Source organism: Anolis carolinensis, chromosome 2, assembly GCF_035594765.1.
Source record: "Anolis carolinensis isolate JA03-04 chromosome 2, rAnoCar3.1.pri, whole genome shotgun sequence".
NCBI lineage: Eukaryota > Metazoa > Chordata > Lepidosauria > Squamata > Dactyloidae > Anolis > Anolis carolinensis.
The window spans coordinates 268,549,117-268,570,711 of NC_085842.1; the positions used below are offsets into that span (position 1 = coordinate 268,549,117).

The following is a 21,595-nucleotide window of genomic DNA, read 5'->3' on the forward strand; positions in this document are numbered from 1 at the left end:
TCAGGAAAAAGCTCTTTGTCCAGTGAGTCAACAGCAAAGAATTAGGGTGGATCATTATTATACAGAACAACAATGGACTGAACAGTCACAGGAAGCCTATAATGATCATGGTTACCTCGGTGTACCTTCACTTGAATCAGACAATTGGAAACAGGGTATTCCTTACTACTTCCTATGCTTCCTTCTGTTTCATCAGTTCTGGCTTATATGGAGAGCAATGATTTTCAACACTTGTCTACAACATACTCGGTGTTGTTCTGCCATCTTGTGACTTTCACTTAGATTTACACTGCACTCTAGAAATTATCCCTGTTTTATGGAGTTTGCTTTTTAAATTCCTAATCCCCCTCAATAGTTTGGGTATAAAGTAAGTAATCTTTAATTCCATTAATTTTAATGGATGACTGTAATTAACTTGGCCCCGCTGAGTTCAGTGTGACATAATCTGGACTCAACCCTATCTTATATAGAATTCAAAAATCCAAATGTTGCTGTCTTGTATCTTTGAATTAAGTGACAAAGCACAATTTGATCCACAAAGAAATTACTTTGATATACTTTGCATAGTTTGTAAATGTATATCTAGTTTTTTAAAAAGCTGTAGCAAGAAATATTTAAACAATTGTTACTGGCTTGGTAATAGCATGGCTTGGGGACTTGAGCTTCAGAGAAAAGGTGAGTCTTGAAGAGCAAAGGAAGAAAACAGCAGAGACAGGCATTCTGGGAGGGAATTCTGGACAAGAAAGGATAACAATTTTCTGACACAACAGATCTTCAGAACAATATATGTCTTTATCATTTGGGCAGGGCCGGCCGGAGAAAATTTAAAATATTAAACGGGGGTGGGGAAAAGCCCCCCCCCCGCCGGCGCTGTGGGAGGCGTGGCCATGTGCCTCCTGCGGCGCCGGTGGGCCCCGCCTCCCGCGCCCTGGCCCCGCCTCCCACCCAGCGACCCCTGACCCTGCTTCCCACGCAGCATGGTAGGCGGGGTCAGGGCTAGTAGCGCGGGAGGTGGGGGCCAGGGTTGGCCCTGCCTCCCACCCAGCGTGCCCTGGCCCCGCCTCCCACGCAGCGTGGAAGGCGGGGCCAGGGGACGCTGGGCAGGAGGCAGGACCAGGGTTGGCCCCGCCTCCCGCCCAGCATGCCCTGGCCCCGTCTCCTGCGCTACTCGCCCTGACCCCCCCCCACGCAGCGTGGGAGGCGGGGCCAGGGCACGCTGGGCGGGGTGGCACGCTGGGCGGGGGGCAGGGCACCGCCCTGACAGTGCCCCGCCTCCCGCCCAGCGCGGCCTGGTCTAGCCGGCCTAAGTTGCTGGACGCAGGCGCAGATCGCCCAGCCGATCTGTGCCTGCGTCCAGCAACTTCAGTGCTTTGCCGTTTGGTGCGGCGCAGCGGCGGCAGCGGCGGCGCTACGGGGTGCTGTCGAGGCGTCGACAGCGCCCCCTAGCAGCGTGCACCCGAGGCCGCGGCTTAACCGGCCTCATAGGGTAAACCGGCCCTGCATTTGGGGAAATATAAACAAAGAAGAAATTACATAGTTTTGAGAGTTTTGATTTTATGTTGCAGAAATGAAGGTTGTGTTAGGCAAATTTTTACAGGGAAAGTGCCTCTCAAGTCAACGTTCTCACAATTGTTTTATATTTGGTGGCATACTTTGAACCTATTGCAAATGTTCTGCTCCTTCTCCTTAGAAGGATGTAGCTTGTCTCTTTTCCTGTGTTACTTTAGCCACAAATACATCAAGTCATACATGACAATGTCCAGGGAGATAGACAGCCAGAGAAGTAATCTGAAATGCTTTAATCAAAGATTATGTAATTGTGCTCTTCATTTAATTTTTGTATAGTTTTGCTGTATGCAAGATCTAAGGCATGATTGTGAGATATTAATGACATCACTTGACTTCTATCAGTCCATGATATGCTGTTGCCTTGAAAGCTTGTATTGGTCTTTAGATCCATATCAGAGAATGGTTAAGGAAGTCCTGTTCACTTGAATCACAGCAGCCTTTAGAGATAGCATAGCAACAGCAAGAGACAAGAGGCAAGTGATCCTGGGAAATGCAACTGCCTATAGGAGTGATAAAAATAAAGTTGAAGAACAAAGAAGAGAATGTAGTGATTTCGGCTAAAACCACGGTTAAAGGGTCTGTGCCTGGTGATCATTTGCTAAACCAGATCATCCAGGATAGAGAAACACATTCACCAGGTTGAAGACAAGCCACAGAGGTTTATTATGATTCAGCCAAAAATTAGGCATATGAGCAATTTGCTTTAACAGGTACAAGCATAAACATACAGAGAAATGCATAATATCTTATACAATTCTGACAACTATTCAGACTTCCTGCTCCCTCCCCTGAATGGCTGAAAAAGAAGCAGGTTAAGATCTCTGCCCGAATTGGCCAGTGGTTCCCTTGATGTCACAGCCTGCAAGAGGAGTTTTCCAGGGGTGGAAGAATGACAGCGGTGATTGGTTAGTTCAATGGACCAATTCATTACAGAGACACCCCCTGGAAGGGCACAGATAATGAGGCAACAATGGTGTAGATATGCAGATGAGTCTCTAACTCAAGTATCTGGTTTTTGTGAGACAAAAGTGTAGTGATCAAAAGACAAAGGTGTTGGATTTAGACAATCAAGGACTTGACTATTGGCATAGAAGGTTAATGAATACACATCTACTAAGCCCCTTCTTCTGCGGCAGACTCTCAACCTCAGGTTAAATGGATAAACATAATGAGCCTATTTAGTTGATAAAGATAATCATTTATCTATACATACAATGGTTCTGACAGTCATGTAGCTTAGGAAATAGCTAGAGGGATCTTGGCCAAAGTCCACTTTCCCAGGAGATTATGCAAACTGGGTCATGGAGAGGTGGCTGCCTTCAAGTTACACACACATACACACACACATATTGCTGCTGCTCAGTCGTTTAGTCGTCTCTGACTCTTCGTGGCCTCATGGACCAGTCCATGCCAGAGCTCCCTGTTGGCCATCACCACCCCCAGTTCCTTCAAGGTCAAGCCAGTCACTTCAAGGATACCATCCATCCATCTTGCCCTTGGTCGGCCTCTCTTCCTTTTTCCTTCCATTTTCCCTAGCATCGTGATCTTTTCCAAGCTTTCTTGTCTCCTCATGATGTGGCCAAAATACTTCAGCTTTGCCTCTAATATCCTTCCCTCCAGTGAGCAGCCGGGCATTATTTCCTGGAAGATGGACTGGTTGGATCTTCTTGCGGTCCAAGGCACTCTCAGGATTTTCCTCCAGAACCAGAGTTCAAAAGCGTCTATCTTCCTTCGCTCAGCCTCTTATGGTCCAGCTTTCGCATCCATAGGTTACTGTGGGGAATACCATTGCTTTGACTATGCGGACCTTCGTTGCCAGTGTGATGTCTCTGCTCTTCACTATTTTGTCAAGGTTGGCCATTGCTCTCCTCCCAAGAAGTAAACGCCTTCTGATTTCCTGGCTGCAGTCTGCATCTGCAGTGATCTTCGCGCCTAGAAATATAAAGTCTGTCACTGCCTCCACGTTTTCTCCTTCTATTTGCCAGTTATCAATAGGTGTAGTTGCCATGATTACAAACAGTTACAAACAGTTTATACACGTAATCTAGCAGGAATTGAAACTTTACACAGTATATAAAAGATACAAATTATACAAAAATAATCAGATTGATACATTTGATTAAAGGATTAGATTTGATAGAGTTTGTAGTGTACAGCTGCTGCGAGAGCCTCAGATACTTTAGCATTCACAGCTCCGGATCTCCGGAAACGATTTTATTTAAAAAAAGAAAAAAATCATATATTTGCTTGCCTCAATATGCTACAAAGGGGCATAGGTTCAGGATTGACTGAATCTCTAAATGGGATGGAGTTTTTTTTAATACTAAGGCCCCTTCTACACTGCCATCTAATCCAGATTATCAAAGCAGATAATCCACAACTGGATTATATGAGTCTACACTGCCATATAACCCAGTTCAAAACAGATACTGTAATCTGGATTTTATACAGCAGTGTAGAAGGGGCCTCAGTCCTCATTAATGCTTGGAATGGGGGGGGGGGCACTAAAGAATATCAGATGCTCTTTGCTATATCCTATTAAGGAGTAGAAATTGCAATGATTACTTGTTTTCTACCAGTGTATATGAGTTTAAAACAAAACCCTCCTGTTCCCAGCCACTTGCCCACATGCCTATTTATGATGTTTTAAACACAGCATTAATAGTAAAGAGTCACTGATTCAAAACTTTCTGATTAGCCTCCGCAGATGTGATCTCATTAAGATCCAGAACTGAGTGGGTGGAAAAGTTAAATTAATGTGCTCTTGGAAATGCTAATAGCAATGCACAATTAAAATCCCTTAGAGTTTCAAAATTGGCACATTTGTGGAATGGAACAGTAGATAAAAACTGGAGCAGAAATAATCCCATAATATCAGGCATTGCTCTAATCTGATCCAAAACCCGCATGCTCTTTTTTCCAGTGACATCACAGCAGGCCACTTCACCTAGCAACAGCCAACACTTCAGCTAGCTACAGCCAACTGCCTCTGGTGTCACTGTGAGAGGGTCCTCCATTGTGCATGTGGAAGGGCTCAGACTGCATTGTAGTAGGTGGTTTAAAAGGAAGACTGCCTTCCAGATGGAGAAAGTAAATCAAGGAGTCTACAAACCCTGAGCACAGCTGTTGGTGATATTGGATGACTTGGGTTGAATGTACACTGTCGAATTAATGCAGTGTGACACCACTTTAACATGCCATGGCATCCCTGGCTCATTGCTATGGAATTCTAGGATTTGTAGTTTGGCAAGGTCTTTGGCCTCTGCCAACGAGTGCTGGTGCCTCACCAAACTACAACTTCCAGGACTTCATAGCATTGAGCCAGGGCAGTTAAAGTGGGATCAACCTGCAGTAACTTGACAATGTGTTGGAAATAGCAACCTTCCAAGCCTTCACTATTCGTTTGCTAATGTATATATTTGCTAACCTATATTGTATGTATATGTTGATTTGCCAATTTCGCTGACCTCTTTATTATTTATTTATTTATTATTTTAACTTATATGCCGCCACTCCCCTAGGGCTCGTGGGAGGGGTTAAGACATGTGATTGTACTAAGCATGTTCAGACTCAAGATTCCATTTTGTTATCAGTGTGTGTTTAGACTTCAGGAGAGAAGTATGCTTTAGACCTCAGTGGAGGTGGAGACAGTATGCTTATGGACTTCAGTGGAAGCAGTTTGCATTTGAACTTATGCAGGAACAATTTACTATATGCTTAATTTGAGAATCAATGAGTACACTTATACTTTGAACTATGGACTATTGATTAAGAATGATACCCTGTGTTCTCAACATAGAGAACTACATCCTATCTATAACTGAACTTCATCAAGAAATGTGCCTGTATGGTGAATTAAAGCAAGATGTTTATTTGTTATTTTTCAAAGACTGTTTTTTTTAAAAATCTCTGAGTGCATATTTTCAGGTTTCAGGGGAGTGTATATCTTTTGGGCAACTGCAGCTTCAAAGAAACATCTTTAAAACTCTGCTAGCCATATATATATATATATTTATGCAGTGACATGTCTTTGTTTCCTGGCAGTTCAAAGACATGGCTGTTCAGTTTAACAGCTGAGTTACCTGTGTGCCATTACATAAATGCTTGTGAATATCACTTCTTCAGAGGGTTGACTTCTAAGAAGGTCATGCTTTTCTTGACTAGTAGTTTTCAAAAGGTGGTCTCCACATGTTCATGGAGATCCACATTTGGCAAACGGATATGACATCATTTTGCCTTTTCAATATGATTATAATTGCCATTTTTTCCAAAACAATGTAGATGCACTCATGGAGGTCCTTCATCCATATCAACTTGAAGGGCCCTTCCACATAGCCACATAACCCAGAGAATGAAGGCAGCAAATCCCACAATAAATGCTTTGAACTGGATTATCTGAGTCCACACTGCCATATATTCCAGTTCAAAGCAGATAATGTGGGATTTTATTCAGCTGTGTGGAAGAGGCCAAAGGCAGCTATAAACAGCAGCAACAGAAATAACAATGACTAAACAGTTGACTAAACAGCACATGACAGATCCTCCCCTATAAGAGCACCTGTATTCCCGCCTCAAACTCTTTCTCCCCGCCCCTGGCTTGGTTCCTCTTTACAATAACACACTTTGCATATCTTCACCCACTTTGTCACTCCATCTTCACGTTGGCCAATCACCGCGCCTCGTCCCGCCTACCTCGCGCCAAGCAGCCAATGAGGACGCTCCGGGGGACCAGCCTGCGTGGCTTAATCCACGATTCTCTCCTGGGTCGATACTGACGCCAGGAGCACAGCTGGCCAGGAAAGAGGAGGGCGCGCTGCGATTGGCTGAGCGAGGGATGCCGGCTGGGCTCTGATTGGCTGGGAGCATGGGCAGCTCGTCCTGGCGAGAGGAAGAGGAGAAGGAAGAGAAAGCATCCAGTTTGTCCTGAGCCGGCGCTTTGGGGTAAGAAGAGCCCTGCCGGAGCCTAGATCCAGGTGAGATTATCCGGGACAGGTGTGTTGACATGGGAGGGATGCTGCGGGACCACATTCGCCACAACCCCCCCCCCCCCCGCCTTTATTCCCCATCTTTTCTCCCTCAGGTATTTTGTACTCCAACTCCCAGAAGCCTCAGCTGGCGTGGCCAATGGCCAGGCATTCTGGGAAATGAAGTTCTAAAGCTCTGGCGGACCAAAGGTGGTGGAGAAGTGCTGGTTTTTATGCCACCTTGAAAACACGAGGTGGTGCGTCACGTGTGCACGGGGATCTTAATGAACTGATGTCACCAGTAGAGCAGAGTGACCTCTAACAGCCTTTTTAAGGGCAAAGAGTTGGGATGCTTGAAATGCCACCATTTCATGAACCCAAAGAGGGTGGCATGCTAGGAGTATAATGCCTAGATCAGGCAGGGGCCAATTTTGGCCCTCAAGGTGTTTTGGACTTCAGCTTCCAGAATTCCTAATAGCTGGTAGGCTGGGTTGCTGTGAGTTTTTCAGGTTGTATGGCCATGTTCCAGAAGCATTATCTCCTGACGTTTTGCCCACATCTATGGCAGGCATCCTCAAAGGTTGTGAGATATATTGGAAAGTAGGCAAAAGGATGGTTGGAGTTTTTATGTAGCTGTCTATCAGTGTGTGTAGGTTTTCTGTAAACTGCGTGGCCCAATTGTTGATTGGGTTTGCGGATGCCTATGACATCTAGAAATGGCAGTTTTCCTTCATTTTCTTTTTCCATGGTGAATTGGATGTTGGGTGGATGCTGTTGAAGTGGTCCAGGAACTTGTTTAGTTTTTTTTCTCCAAATGGTGATGGTGTCATTCACATATCTGAAACATATAGTGTGCATTTTGGTGCTGTAGGCTATTAGGAATTGTGGGAGTTGAAGTTCAAAACACCCAGAGGGCCACAATTTGCCCATACCTGGTCTAGATCATAGTCCCACTCTTTTGTGCATTGGTCAGACCTCACCTGGAATACGTTTAAATTGCAGGAAAAGAGATCCCACCTAAACATTAGAAAGAACCTCTTGAGGGTAAGAGCTGTCCAGCAGTGGAATATCCTGCTTTGGAGTATAGTGGAGGCTCCATATCTGGAGGTTTTTAAGCAGGAGCTGGATTATTATCTGTCAGGGGTGCTTTGATTGTGTATTCCTGCATGGCAGAATGGAGTTGGATTAGATGGCCCTTCTAACTTTATAATTCTATGAGCTGTGTTATGTGTTGTTGATCATTTATGCCTGCAGTCCTGTCTGAGGCTGGAGGGGATTGTAGCCCCAAACATCTGGAAGATGCCAGGTTGGGAGATCACAGGTGAATGTTATCCTTTTTATTTAACTTAGTCCAGGCATGGGCAAACTTCGGCCCTCCAGGTGATTTGGACTTCAACTCTCACAATTCCTAACAGCTGGTAGGCTGTTAGGAATTGTGGAAGTTGAAGATCCAAACACCTGGAGGACCGAAGTTTGCCCATGCCTGGCTTAGTCCCTTCTTAAAATTCAGATGTGCCACATATAATGCTTTAACTGCTACCCTGTTGACATGCTGTCCTCTGCCTTCTTTAAAAGTCCTGGTCTTCTATTATTTCCATTCAGTGCTCTTGTATATGGGAACAACACATCAACTCAAGCAAGAGACAATTAAACAGCCATGTAAAACTAGGTCGGGAATGCTTTTACATAACAAACATGGAGATTGCACAAAGTTCTGATGCCTGGAGGGAATATTCTGAAAGGGAAAATGGTGTGGCTGCTTTTCCCTTGCATTCCCATCCCACAGCCGAATCCCTTTGCTCAGCCTAGAATTTGGTTCTTTGGACAAAAGATGTCAATATTCTCATAGAGTTGGAAGAAACCCTAAGGGCCATCCAGTCCAATCCGCAGCCATGCAGGAAACACACAATTAAAGCACCCCCGACAGATGGCCATCCAGCCTCTGCTTAAAAGTGTCCAGCGATGGAAATTCCACAACACCCCAAAGCAGCATATTCTGCTGCCAAACAGCTCTTACTGTCAGGAAGTTTCTTCAAGGAGGAATCTACTCTCTTGCAATTTGAATCCATTGCTCCATGCCTTTGCCTCCAAAGCAGTGGAAAACAAGATTGGTTTATCTATCTGTGCCACTTCCTTGCCAATCATGCCATAAAACCTAAGCCATGGTGAGTGCAAGGCCAGCGTTATCAAGAGATAGAACTATCTATGCATATTGCAATAGCTGTGTTGTTTATGGAGGATAATGATAACTGCAGTTAGTCACCATCATTGCTTTGTTTTACCTCTAATATTGCGGATGTTGTGCCTCTAAATGCCAGTTGCTGGGAAAGAGTAAGGAGGGTGCTCTTGTGCATTGGCAAGTGGGATGAGTGCTGAGTATGTGCTGGCTTTTTCAACCTTCAAAGTGCTATCTTAGGGTGCATCTACACTGTAGAATTAATACAATTTGACACCACCGTGGCTCATGGCTATGGAATCTCAGTAGTGGTCCCAAGAGTTCTGGTTCCTCATCAAACGACAGCTCCCAAGATTCCATAGCATTGAGCCATGGTGGTTTAAAGTGGTGTCAAATTGCATTATTTCTAGATTGTAGATGCACTGATGGATCCTGAATGTACCCTTAAGATAGGTTGGACAGATCCTTTAAAGCAGTGGTTCTCAACTTTTGGGCCTTCAGGTGTTTTGGACTTCAGCTCCCACAGTTCTTAACAGCTGGTAAGTTTTCTGGGAGTTGAAGTCCAAAATACCTGGAGGTCCAAAGGTTGGGAACCATTGCTTTAGAGTCTGATTCACCAAGCTACTGACATAGAAGCCATCACCACACACTTTCAATTGGGTTTTGATAGGACGTAGGAGAACAATATACTAGTGGATCAGTTAGGCCTTTGGGTTGACCCAGCATTACTTCTCTTATATTCTCATCTATATATGCATCCAATAGAAATAATGCATGAGTACTTGAAAATAAAACTCATCACACTGAATGGGACTTATTGCTAGGATGACGTACTGAACATTTCAGACAATATTTACAGTACTTAGGGTACATTATCTTAGCAACATGGCTCTTTAAGCATGATGGGTTTTGCTTTCAAGTCCTCATGCATGCACTGACATTGCTCTGTTTCTATAATCGAATGACAGCCAGGCCTACAAATAAGCAACCTAATATCAGAACAGCTCCTTTCTGAGTCTGCCGTCTATATCTTAAATCTTTTGCCCTTCACTGCAGGTTTCATTTCCCTCTTGAGAAGGAGCTGTAAAAGCAGGTTCATACATAATTAATTTACGCAATCTATTTGCAACCCCATGGGCCAGGAGAGGAAGGGCTTCTTTGAACACAGCGATTTTCCTATGCTGGAAATAATTCTATTTTAGCACATGCACACAGTCATGTGCAATGAGTGTTCATGTGGTAAAACAAATACATGGGTGGCTGTGTATATGTGATGGACTCACATTGCTGTAATATGCCAAAGTTACATTTTTATATGAACCATCAGGTGAAAAACAGTCTTGTTAATATATCCTGAATGAAAGTAAAAGCATTTCAATATCTATTTTAAGAAGTCTGTCAATATTGAAAATGTCGGTTAATTTTTGTGCCTGCTTTTGATTAAAAGACAATAGCTTCCCTGGTTCTGCCACGCTTCACTCTGGGATGAGAGTAAAACATCTTTATTCCCTAGCAAGCATATCTAGGGTGGAGAAAATCTAAGTTGCATCTACACCTCAAAATTAATGCAGTTTGACTCCACTTTAACTTCCAAGGCTTAAAACTATGGAAGCATAAGAGTTGCCATTTTAAAAGGTCTTCAGTCTTCTTTTCCAAAGGGTGTTGGTGTCTTACCAAATTTCAACTCCTAGAATTCCATAGTGATAACGCTGTACATTACATTTTTAAAAATTGTGTCAAAGTACATTAATTGTACAGTAGCTGCACCCCTGGTCTAAACCATTAGTATAGTCCCATATCAAGTCTAGTATCTGAATACTGGGCCTGTCAGCTGTCCTTGTTTTGATTATTTCGCAATCTTCTCTGATGTATCTCATCTGGCCTGATCTCACTGGTGGCTTGATCTCATGAGTCACACTGAGATGTCATTTGCTGCCATTTGCTTTGTTGCTTTCACACCACAGAAGGATACCAGCCTGAACCTATGCTATTTGTTTAAGGGTGGGGTCTGTTGCGGTGATTTGAATGTTGGACTACAACTCTGGGTGACCGAGGTTCAGATCTCTACTCAGACATGAAAACTTACTGGGTGATCTTGGGTAGGAGAGCAAACCTCCTCTGAATAAATCTTGCCAAGAGAATCCAATGGAAGGGTCTCCATAAGTTGGAATCAACATTAAAGCATGTAGCTACATCAGTAAGTGGAAATCTTAGCACCTGAACGTTAGTGTCCACATGTAACAAATGTGAAGTTGGCTGGATTTCTTGGCCCAATACATTGTATCATTGTTAGTGTTGATGCTTTAACATACAGAGCACTTCTCCATAGTTCTTTTCACTGTGAATGTTATAATTATGTGACACTACAATAAGAAACTGTTTTAATACATGTTGTGTGCCTTCAAGTTGTTTCTGACTTATGGTAACCCTAAAATGACCTTATCACAGGGTTTTCTAGGGCTTGCTTAGGATCACTCAGTGGGGTTTTGGGATTTGAACCCCAGGCTTCAGAGTTATAGTCTTTATAGTCAAACACGCAAACCATTACACCACACAGCTCTCCCATGTAATACCCTTTAAAATAATCATATCTTGGTGCTGAGATGTTCCTCTAAAGAGTCATGTAGTTGAGCAATCTGGAAATACATTCAGGTCAGTTAGGGTAACAACAATGTGCAGGAAACTGGAGAAAAGAAAGAAATTCATCTCTTGTGATTTTTGCCTCCTGCTTTTCTCTAGAAAAGAAAAAGAATGGCAGACTTTCCTGATGTGGCTTCTGTGGCCACAAAGCTGAAAAATACAGTCATCCAGTATTACAACATTGATGAGAGTGAATGGAGAGTCGCTAAGAAAACAGTAAGTTGCTCTGGCATAACTTTGGCAGCTCATCTGCTGTGATAACAAATTGTGTGTTGGTTGTTCCTGTTCTCTGGAGTACAGAGCTAAATTCCACATGATGGGAACAGAAAAATAAGACAACAGATGGGCGTGATTTCTAATTTTACTAAAAATGTGCAACACTAAAGGAAAAAGTGTGATGTGATGATTACATAATTTAAACCCTGAAAGTCTCCTTTACCTTAGCTGAGAATGGAAATCAGGAGCTCACATTTCTTTCCTGTTGTGCAAATGTCTTCAAAACTAATCTAATCCTGCCTAGTTAGGTTCCAAAATTTGATTCGTCTTCTATCACATTAATATACATCTTTCCTACTATCTAAGCATTCATATAAATTATAAACTCTGATGCTTCCTTATTAGTGAACTGTGATGTTGGGATGCAAGATCTATTGACATGTTCATCCTATGGCCTTGGTTGATGAGGAATGCTTTGCCTTGTTTTGTTGTTGTTGCTTTATTTAAAATATTTCTGAACCATCTTTTGAGACAGCATATTCCTACAGTTATTTGCAGAACTCTGTGGCCTTAAGGATTATTTGAAAACAAATGTGTCAGCGTAGACACATCTGTAATGTAGTTTAATTGCATTGAACTGCATTATATATGTCTGTACTGACCTTATAATGCAGTTTCAAACTGCATTATATGGCAGTGAAGATCCAACTTAAGATCCTATTGAATACTAAAGGAAAGGAAGCTCCACTGGTGTATGATTGCTGGATCTCCACAAATAGCTGCTGAATAAGTGTTCGTGTGCTCGGCCAGTTTCTGAAAGATTGTATTATCTGAAAATTTCTTTCTGAGAGCTCTGTTGTTTGAAATACTTTTTATGCTATTTTCAATTGGTTTGCTCTTTTCAAGGTGTAAATAATGACTAAAAGTGTTAATACTATGCACATTCATTTTCTTCTATAGAAAGATACAACAGTTTGGCGTAAGCCATCAGAAGAATTCAGTGGATACCTGTAAGTTAACCTTTTCTAATAGGCATGTCTGTATTTGTGTTGTAGGGGAAATCTTGCCAAATTGGACCCATAATGGCTCTTTCATCAATGCATGATGCCCTTAGACACTAAGGATCTCATCAGATGAGGTGTATTAAGCATAGAATCATAGAATAGTACAGTTGGAAGAGACCTCATGGGCATCCAGTCCAACCCCCTGCCAAGAAGCAGGAAATCGCATTCAAAGCACCCCCGACAGATGGCCATCCAGCCTCTGCTTAAAAGCCTCCAAAGAAGGAGCCTCCACCACAGTCCGAGGGAGAGAGTTCCACTGCCGAACAGTTCTCACAGTGAGGAAGTTCTTCCTGATGTTCAGGTGGAATCTCCTTTCCTGTAGTTTGAAGCCATTTTTCTGCGTCCTAGTCTGCAGGGCAGCAGAAAACAAGCTTGCTCCCTTCTCCCTATGACTTTCCCTCACATATTTGTACATATTTCTTGCGATGCTTTCATCCTATCTAGAGGATGAAGCCCCACGGCGGACATCACATGACATTGTGTGAGTTTTGACGGCGGCCCCACCTACAACTGGGGTGAAAGTGTTGCTGGACACTTTTCCACCACACAGGAAGCTTCCTGTGTTGTGCTGACTTTAGTGGAGCCAGCATGGGGCCTCCCCATGAGGGTGACACTTTCCCCATGTGATGCAGTTATTGGAATTATCAGTGGGCTAGTGTCCATAAGGCAACGTGATGAAAATAAGCTCTTCCTTTACTCCATCTAATTCCTTAAAAGGGGGGTTCCTTTTTGTACATCATTCTTGTCTCTCTTAATGGCTGAGTAAACATTGTACTATTATTCCTTTTCTGGAATAATTTTAGAGCCTTAAAATTAATATGTTTCTTTAAAAAGTTAGAAAGATAGAAGAAATTCCTGCCTTTTGGTTCAGAGGAAATAAGTAGAATGTCAGATTTTATAAAGAATAAGCTTTTGCTTTGCAAGAAGGGGATTGGTTAACTATAGGAAAAGTGAATCACATTTGAGAAGGTGATAAACATTTTAAAATTGTTTATGGGGGCGGGGGGGGGGGGGTAACAACAAAAGTGTCTTTAACATTCCTTAAAAGCCACAACATTTTCTAAGCATCCTTGTGTTCAATCTGGTTCTATAGCTACAAAACACAAGGAATTGTAGAGGATGTCACCAACCGAATAGTAGATCACATCCGTCCTGGACCTTATCGGCTACATTGGGACAGCCTGATGACCACGATGGAAATAATTGATGAGTTTGAAGAGGTAAGGCTTTGTCCATCCATTATGGGCTCACAGTTCTGTTGCTATTTTATCAAACCTCTGGTGTAGCACTTGCAGTGTTTTAACTTTTAATGGATAATAAAAAAAATTAGCAAGTGTGTCCATGCATATATGTGTTTTATTAATCATCCTCTGAGCAACATTCCCGGATATATTGTTCTAAAGCAAAAGTAAGAATCAATGTAAACTTTCATATCTTTTTGGATTGCAACTACTAGCACCCTTAGCCAGGACAGCCAATAGAGAGGAATGCTGGGAGCTGAGATTCAGCAACTTCTGGTGAGTCACACAGTTTGCACCACAGCTTTTGCATTCCTTAGGAAAGCTGCTGCTTCTAGGAGAACTGAAATATCTGGCGATGGTTCAATCAAACCTCAATGATTTTAACTACTAGTTTCAGTAAGATTGTCAGCAGCCACAGTTGAGCAATTTGAAACCCTATTGAAGTCAGAGTTGATGGCAGCTTGAACCTAACAATCTAGAGGGTTCTTCATTACTGCTTCTGACACAAAGCATATATTCTTTAGATACATTCTCTCTCTCTCTCTCTCTCTCTCTCTCTCTCTCTCTCTCTCTCTCTCTCTCTCTCTCTCTCTCACACACACACACACACACACACACACACACACACACACACGGAGCAAGTTGCTCAATTTAGCCTTTATTGGAAAGTTGCTAAAAAAACTTGCAGAGTTGGTTGGATTTAATGTTACAAAGTGAATATCCCTTCTGAGCTGCAAGTATGTCACGGTCTTCAAAGTCTCATTGCTTGACCCAGGAGTGACCCTCAGCAGGACTGTCCTGGTTTCAGCACAGCATCGTAATGATTTCTGTACCGGGAACAAAGGGTCCTCCCTCCCCAGATTCTACAAGAGCTTGAGCTTTTTACACTTGCCAGGCATTCTTAATCCTGACCTGTGTGACTTTCACCCATTTTTTAAAACGTTGTCTTTTATCACTTCAAATGCAGACCTGGCTATTTAATTTGTGAGTGGGAAGGGGAGTCAGGGTAGGGTTCAAACTGAATCCCTATCAGTGTTGTACCAGCATAGATGCTTTTGATGGAGAAATGAGTGGATTGAAGGCATTTTGCAGTGGCTTAATCATAATAGCCAACAGTGGAAGGTGCTTTACAGAATCAAACTAGATGAGTCAAGAAATGCACAATGATGGTTTTATTTTGATCTATATTGTTTTGAAAAAAAATGATTTCAGCAAACTTCAATTCAGACTGAGACCAAAAAGTGGAAGATTTGATTTTCTCTTTTCCCCACAAATGTTTCCTGACTCTGAAAATATTTTTTGGGGTAAGCACATTTTTAGGAAGTCTGTTCTGCCCCTACACAAACCATGATAACTGAAGAAGTTCAGTCTGTACAACCTCTGGTATGCTAGCAACACAAGTGACATTTTGTGATCTCATTGCAGAATTGCTGTGTAATGTCTTATACCACCGCTGGGCAACTGTGGAACATCATTGCACCAAGGGAGTTCATCGACTTCTCCTGCACAACAGACTATGAAGATGGGCTTCTCTCATGTGGTAATTTCTCATTAATAATCTTCCAACTTTCAGCTCAGCTTTCTAACATTTTTGTCATGGACATCTTTGAATCCTTTTCTCTAGAAAACTGTAAACATAAACATGTCCACATAAAATTTTACATAGTTGATTTTATTGCATTGCACATTTATTTCCTTCACATAGATTAGTATGTAATCATAAAATTATAAAGAATACTTGAAAAGACAAAATTTCCCCTCAAAGTGCACTGTAATATGAAAAATTCAAAACAACACCAAGAAAATCAAACATGAAATAATAATTTTTGCATCCATGATCTCTCTAGTAGTCCATGGTCTCTTGTTTTCTGATTTGCCAAAAATCTGTTGAAAATGGCTGATAGACTGCAACAGATAATTGATCTGTTTGTGGTTCATGTCCTCAATGCTAAAAATCCAAAGTAACAGACATTATGATGAAAGAGATTCTATTCTCAACAGGTTAACAAAAGCCACTTAGTATAAATGAAGATAGATTCATTTGCTCTGTTTGTGGCAGACAAGCTATAATCAGCAGGGGCAGTTTGAAAGGCTGGCAACACTGTTAAGGCATTCATAAATGCTATTGCACAGCCAAGAGACTAGCTATGGCTAAAGGTCCTCTTGCTGCATTAGTGGCTTCTGAAATTCCTGGTTGTTTTAGTTGGGGTTTGGTTGTCAGGCCTTTGAAAGTTGATCCCAATAACATTTGAAAATTTCTGTCCCACTGAAAAAAACAGGTGTATTTTTGTCAGCATTTCAACCCATGACAGTGTTTTATTTTAAAACAGGTATCAGCCTGGATTATGGAGAAGTAAGACCGAATTTTGTCAGAGGTTTTAACCACCCCTGTGGCTGGTTCTGTTTCCCACTCAAGGACAACCCCAGACACAGCCTTTTGATGGGCTTCATCCAGACAGATCTGCGTGGGATGCTCCCCCAGTCTGCAGTGGACACAGCTATGGCTAGTACGCTGGTTAACTTTTATTCTGATCTCCGGAAAACTCTGAAAGCATGAGCCTTCAGTTCTGTATGTCGCCTTGCCATCCTCCTCTGTTCCACACTGTAGATGTTTCAAACCAGAGCTTAGAATAATTATTTCATGGACCTTAAATTCAAAAAGGTTACTTTACTAAGTGTTTCGAACAGAAAGTTGATTGGTTGAAGTTTCCTGCATGAAGGTCTTTCATGTATTCAGTTGTGGTGTCTTTGTGGACAGATCAATTGGACACATGCTTGCTCTGATGTAAGATTTGTTGAGTTCCCTGAGACTTGTTTCTTGGGAAGCCTTCTTCTTGCTCCTGAAGAATAAAACCAAATGCATATGTGGGAAATGCATTTGCCCAAGACATAATTAAGGTGTTCATTACTTGATTTTCTAAAATCTATGCTCCTCTCAAGCTGAAGTAGTAGGAAGCATGCTTTCATCTTATTAATTTGAAGATGAGCCTCTGCTGCCTCAGCATCCAGTTTCCCACAGTGGGCAGCCAAATGTTTTGGCTGAAATGCAAAACTCACTGGACTGTAGACGTCTAGTCTAGGCCAGCTGTTAGCCCTTACAAATCCTCCTGGTGGATTGGAGTCTTTCGCTGAAGACATGTATCTTCGTGGCCACTTGCTTATGAGTTGTGTACGTTTTGAGACATCCACAGTGTGAGTAGGGGTTGGAAAAGCTACTTTTGGGGACTGTGATTATTTGAATACACAGGTGGTGTCAAAAAGATTGTTTTCACCAGCTTATGGATTCATGTTTCCCTACATTGCACTATACACAGGAATGTGTACTCCCAATTGCTTTCTTGGGCTGCATGTGTGTTGTTACCTATGGCCAAAAAAGCAGGAAAGGAGGAGGAGAAAAACAGGACTACCTGGTTTATATGTCACTGTGGGTTTTCATGGCTATAAACCCACTTCTTCAGACACAGGACACACTGATATTAAAGGCCCAGGTTGTAAATCCTATTTATTCAGTTATGGGAGTGGGATAGAATTTACACATTCCCACAACTGTGTAAATATGTATTATAACTTGAGCCTTTAATATCACTCTACTGCTTTTGAAGACGTGGGTTTATCTCTACCAAATCGCATCTAAAAGAAAAACCAGTTCGTTCTAAAGGTGCTGCCAAATTTCTTTTTCCCCCTCCTCTCCCTCCTCCCACTTTTTTTTTTGCTGCAAAAACTGATGCAGCTACTGTTTTGAAAGTTATCTGTGACTGTATCTGGATTCAAATATAGGTATTTTCACAACTCTAGCAAACAAGACAACACAGGTGAAGTTTAATATTACAAAAAGCACAAGGAGTTTTGATGATGAAAATCATCTTGACTTTTGATGACAAAAGTCATCAATGCATACCATAATTTTAAATATCATTAAAATAAGGTTTTAAAGTTAAAGTTACAAAGAAATCTACATTTAGGGTGCTTATTTCAGATCTTGGGCATTATATAGTTTCTGCAATTAGACTTATGAATTGTTCAAATGTCTCCTTCATTTAGTAATTTCTGAATGCTAAATTTATTATTTGGTGTTTGCCTTCAAGTCGTTTCCAACTCATAGTTGACCTTAAGATGAATCTGTCATGGTGTGGGGTTGCCTTTGCTTTCTTCTGAGGCTGAGAGTGTGGGACTTGCACAATGTTACCCAGTGATTTTCCATGGAGTGAGTAAAGATTTGAACACTAGTGGCTCTCTAAGTTTATTATAGGATCAAATGTTGATGCTTGCCCAGAGGAGGGTAACCAAAATAGTCAAAGGTCTGGAAGCCATGCCCTAGAAGGAACAGCTTAGCGAGCTGGGTATGTTTAGCTTGGAGGTTAGGAGATGACTTGGTTCAGTGTTTGAAAGGATGTCATATTGAAGATGGAGCAAGCTTGTTTTCTATTGCTCCAGAGACTAGGACACGGTGGATTTAAACTTCAGGAAAAGAGATTCCAAGTAAACATTGGAAGAGCCTCTTGATGGTAAGAAACATAATACATTGCTTTGGAGTATGGTGGAATCACTTTCTTTTGAGGTTTTTAAACAGCCTCGCTAGCCATCTGTTGGGACTGCTTTGACTGGGAGGAGATGGGAAGGAGATTGGACTTAGATGGTCCTTGTGATCTCTCTCCAGCTGTGTAATTCTAAATGTACAACGTCACATGAGTATGCATCTAGGAATAAATGTGCAGGAACCTGCTTTTTATCAGAAAATAATGTGTCCTAAGATCAGACCAAAGGTCTGAATATTCCAGTTTTCTGTCTCCCATGGTAATTCACCAGTTACCTCTGGGAAGTCCTTTAGTAGGGCATGAAGGCAATAGCCTCCTCCTGTAATTCTTCCCTAGCAATTGATGTATCGAGGCACATTGGCTGTCTCTTATTCTGGAGGTAGTGCATAGCTATCATGATTAGTAGCTACTAATTCCACATGTATTTGTCAACTGTTCTTTTAATACTACCTAAATGTAGTAGATAAGAGACAGACTGATGTAGTGTTTTGAATGTTAGCCAGGGACTTCAGGAGATTAGAGTTCAAGTGCTTGCTTTGCTATGAAAACTCATTGGGTGACATTGGAACAAGTCATTCTCAGAAGAAGGTAACAGCAAACTCACTCAGAACAAATCTTCCTGAGCAAACCTTAGTAGTTTGCCTTAGGGTCACCATACATTGGAACTGACTTGAAGACACACATCAGTCGCAACAAGCCTAGTGGTTGGCTATCATTTCTAGATTGGCAGCAATACCAATGTCTCACAGTCCAGCACATGTGTTCTTTGTGAGATGGTTGATATAGAATTGAACAAACTGGCCTTGGTCATCTAGCATTAGAGAACAAAATTAAAATGGCCTTCATTTTTTTTTTTCAGGAAAGGGTCAGGAATGTGCTTGCAGTTTGTTTTTACTGCATAGCAAATGCAAAGAATGCCTTTGATAAAACTCAGGTAATAGATTGTAAATAGCAAAACTGCTGTAAAATAGCAGTATCTACTATATTCAGAAGTGATTGCTTCCAGAGTTAATCAGGAAAATTGCAGAGTTGTGTATGGCCGTTAAGATACTCTGATTAACTACAGAGTAGTCTAAGTACACTAAAGGCAAGAGATCCCATCTGATCTTGAAATCTGAGCTGGCCCTACTTAATACTTGAATGGGAGACCTCAAATGAATGCTGTGTACAGAAAAGTCTGATTTAAGAGAAAGGAACTGACAAAATCACCTCTGAGTACTTCTTGACTAAGAAAACCCTGTGATTGTGAGGATGTCTGTGGCAATATAGCTCTCTGGGGAGCCTGCTAGCCACCCACTGATGCCTTGCAAATGAACAAGCAGAAGTGCTGCAGCTGCTATCTCAAATGCAGAAATAAGCAGCAGGTAGAGTCTCAGAGGTGGAGAAAGCCCAGAGCATCATGCCTGATGGCTGGGGTTTGCTGCCACTTCTGCTGCTGCTGCTCTGTGTCATTATAGAAATAAGGCACACTGGCATCCACATTTGTTTTGGTATCCACATGGAGTCCTGGAATAAAACCTCAGCAGATACTGAGGACCCAATATTAGATTACAGTATATTTTTAAGATCACTTTGAAAGAAAAGCAAGCAATAGTATTAAGGAGTAGCTTTTAGCCTTCTTACTGATCAGAATACAAAAGGAGTTGCACGTTCATAGGACTAGCCCAGTAAGAATGAGGAACTGACTTGCACTCTCTCTTTCTATACATATTATATAGGTGTGTGTGTGTGTGTGTAATTTAAAGGGCTGGACATGTTTAAATATGCATATAAATGTTCATTCTTCAATTTACTCTTGGTTGCTTCCTAATCCTGACCCAAGAGTTTTTGTTTAAAAAGGGAGCACTGGCTGGTGACGTCTAGGCCAGTAAAATAGTACATACATCCAAGTTGTGCTCTGAACTTTGCAAAGCTATCCAAGGTACTGCACTTATTTTGAAGACCAGCTTTGCCATTTTGGGTAGCTTATTTAAAGTTTGGAGAGAACTCTTAGAATGGATTTGCTATTACAACAGCATGGCAAACCCTACCCATTCTTTCCAAAAATAAAAAATATATAGAGACACTGTAGTCCTATTTCCATACCTGTCTATTTTAATCCTTAAGAGACAAAAAAATGCCATTGGATACATTGTATCAAAATGTGTAGTATTATTATCAGCAGCAACAATACCTATTTCTGAAGGTAATATAGTGAAGCATGTGGATATACAGTATACAAAAATAGCTGTAGCTATTAAAAGTAGAAAGCTATTGCAATGTATTTAATAAAAGTGTGTTCTCTTTCAATAGGACTTCACAGTGCTTACCTTTAACTGAATGGCACTCAGAAACAGATTCAAAAATGTTCTTTAAGTACAGTTTTATCATAGTATTTATGAATCTATTCTCAGGAAAATATTTTCTCATGACTCCTATTCAGGGTCCAGAAAGAATTCATCTGAGAGGTTCAGTAGAATGTGATCTTCTGACAGTTTTGTGATGACTTTTGTTTTTTAAATTATCAGTATGCTTAGATGATTTGAACAGATGTTTTTAAATTCACTTGCTGGCCCAAGTGACCACAATTCTGCTTAAGGCAAGGAAACCCTCCACTGGAAAAACTGTTTGAGGATTGCGGTATATTTTTATTCTGTGCTATAATTAGTATGCAAGTATTTATATCAGATGTTTATGATGTACATTAAAGTATTAAGTTCAAAGTACTTTGTCTTTTGTTTTTCAAAATAAAGAAATCAAAGCGGCGATCAGCACCCAGGCATACAAATGTATCTGGCTTCATTATCCTGTGTGAAACCATTAGTTTATTTTAGCCATGTGGGTCTAAAGGCCTTGAACAAACATCTTCATGAGAGTCAACAGAGACACTATTAAATCAGGGTCAGAAAGTGCAGCCTACAGTCTTCTTGTGATCCCCCCTCACCATTTTATGTTCCCCAGGGTGCAAAATATTGTCCTTGTTTGTCCTCTATGCCATGTCTTTGTCCCTCCCTACACTGTTTTAGGCCCAAAGAGGCTTTTATTTTCTAAATGGAAATGAATGGAAAGTGACTTCTGTGTTCTTTGTTGCAAAAAAAAAAAAGCTTTGTCCTAGGCATGTTATGAGACCAGACTCCTTCATGCCTTTTCCACTTTCTGAAACAAAGCTTGAAGCACCTTCAACTGAATGCTGTTTTGTATCTTTATAATG

General features: G+C 41.5%; 1 protein-coding gene across 1 annotated transcript; it reads left to right on the forward strand.

Moving 5' to 3' along the window:
- The first annotated feature begins 6,314 nt into the window (after positions 1-6,314).
- stard4 (StAR related lipid transfer domain containing 4) lies at positions 6,315-21,162 on the forward strand. Its single transcript, XM_003223018.4, has 6 exons — positions 6,315-6,542; positions 11,449-11,565; positions 12,526-12,575; positions 13,723-13,849; positions 15,296-15,410; positions 16,201-21,162. Exons 2-6 carry the CDS (start codon positions 11,461-11,463, stop codon positions 16,425-16,427), a joined length of 624 nt encoding a protein of 207 aa, XP_003223066.3. The 5' UTR covers positions 6,315-6,542; positions 11,449-11,460; the 3' UTR covers positions 16,428-21,162.
- The last annotated feature ends 433 nt before the right edge of the window (positions 21,163-21,595 follow it).

What these genes read in the sequence shown, in the direction of transcription:
- stard4 (XM_003223018.4), top strand. Translation starts at nt 11,461, where the DNA reads ATGGCAGACTTTCCTGATGTGGCTTCTGTGGCCACAAAGCTGAAAAAT. An exon ending in GAAGAATTCAGTGGATACCT is followed by an intron (nt 12,576 to 13,722) that starts GTAAGTTAACCT and finishes CTGGTTCTATAG; the next exon opens with CTACAAAACACAAGGAATTG. An exon ending in TAATTGATGAGTTTGAAGAG is followed by an intron (nt 13,850 to 15,295) that starts GTAAGGCTTTGT and finishes ATCTCATTGCAG; the next exon opens with AATTGCTGTGTAATGTCTTA.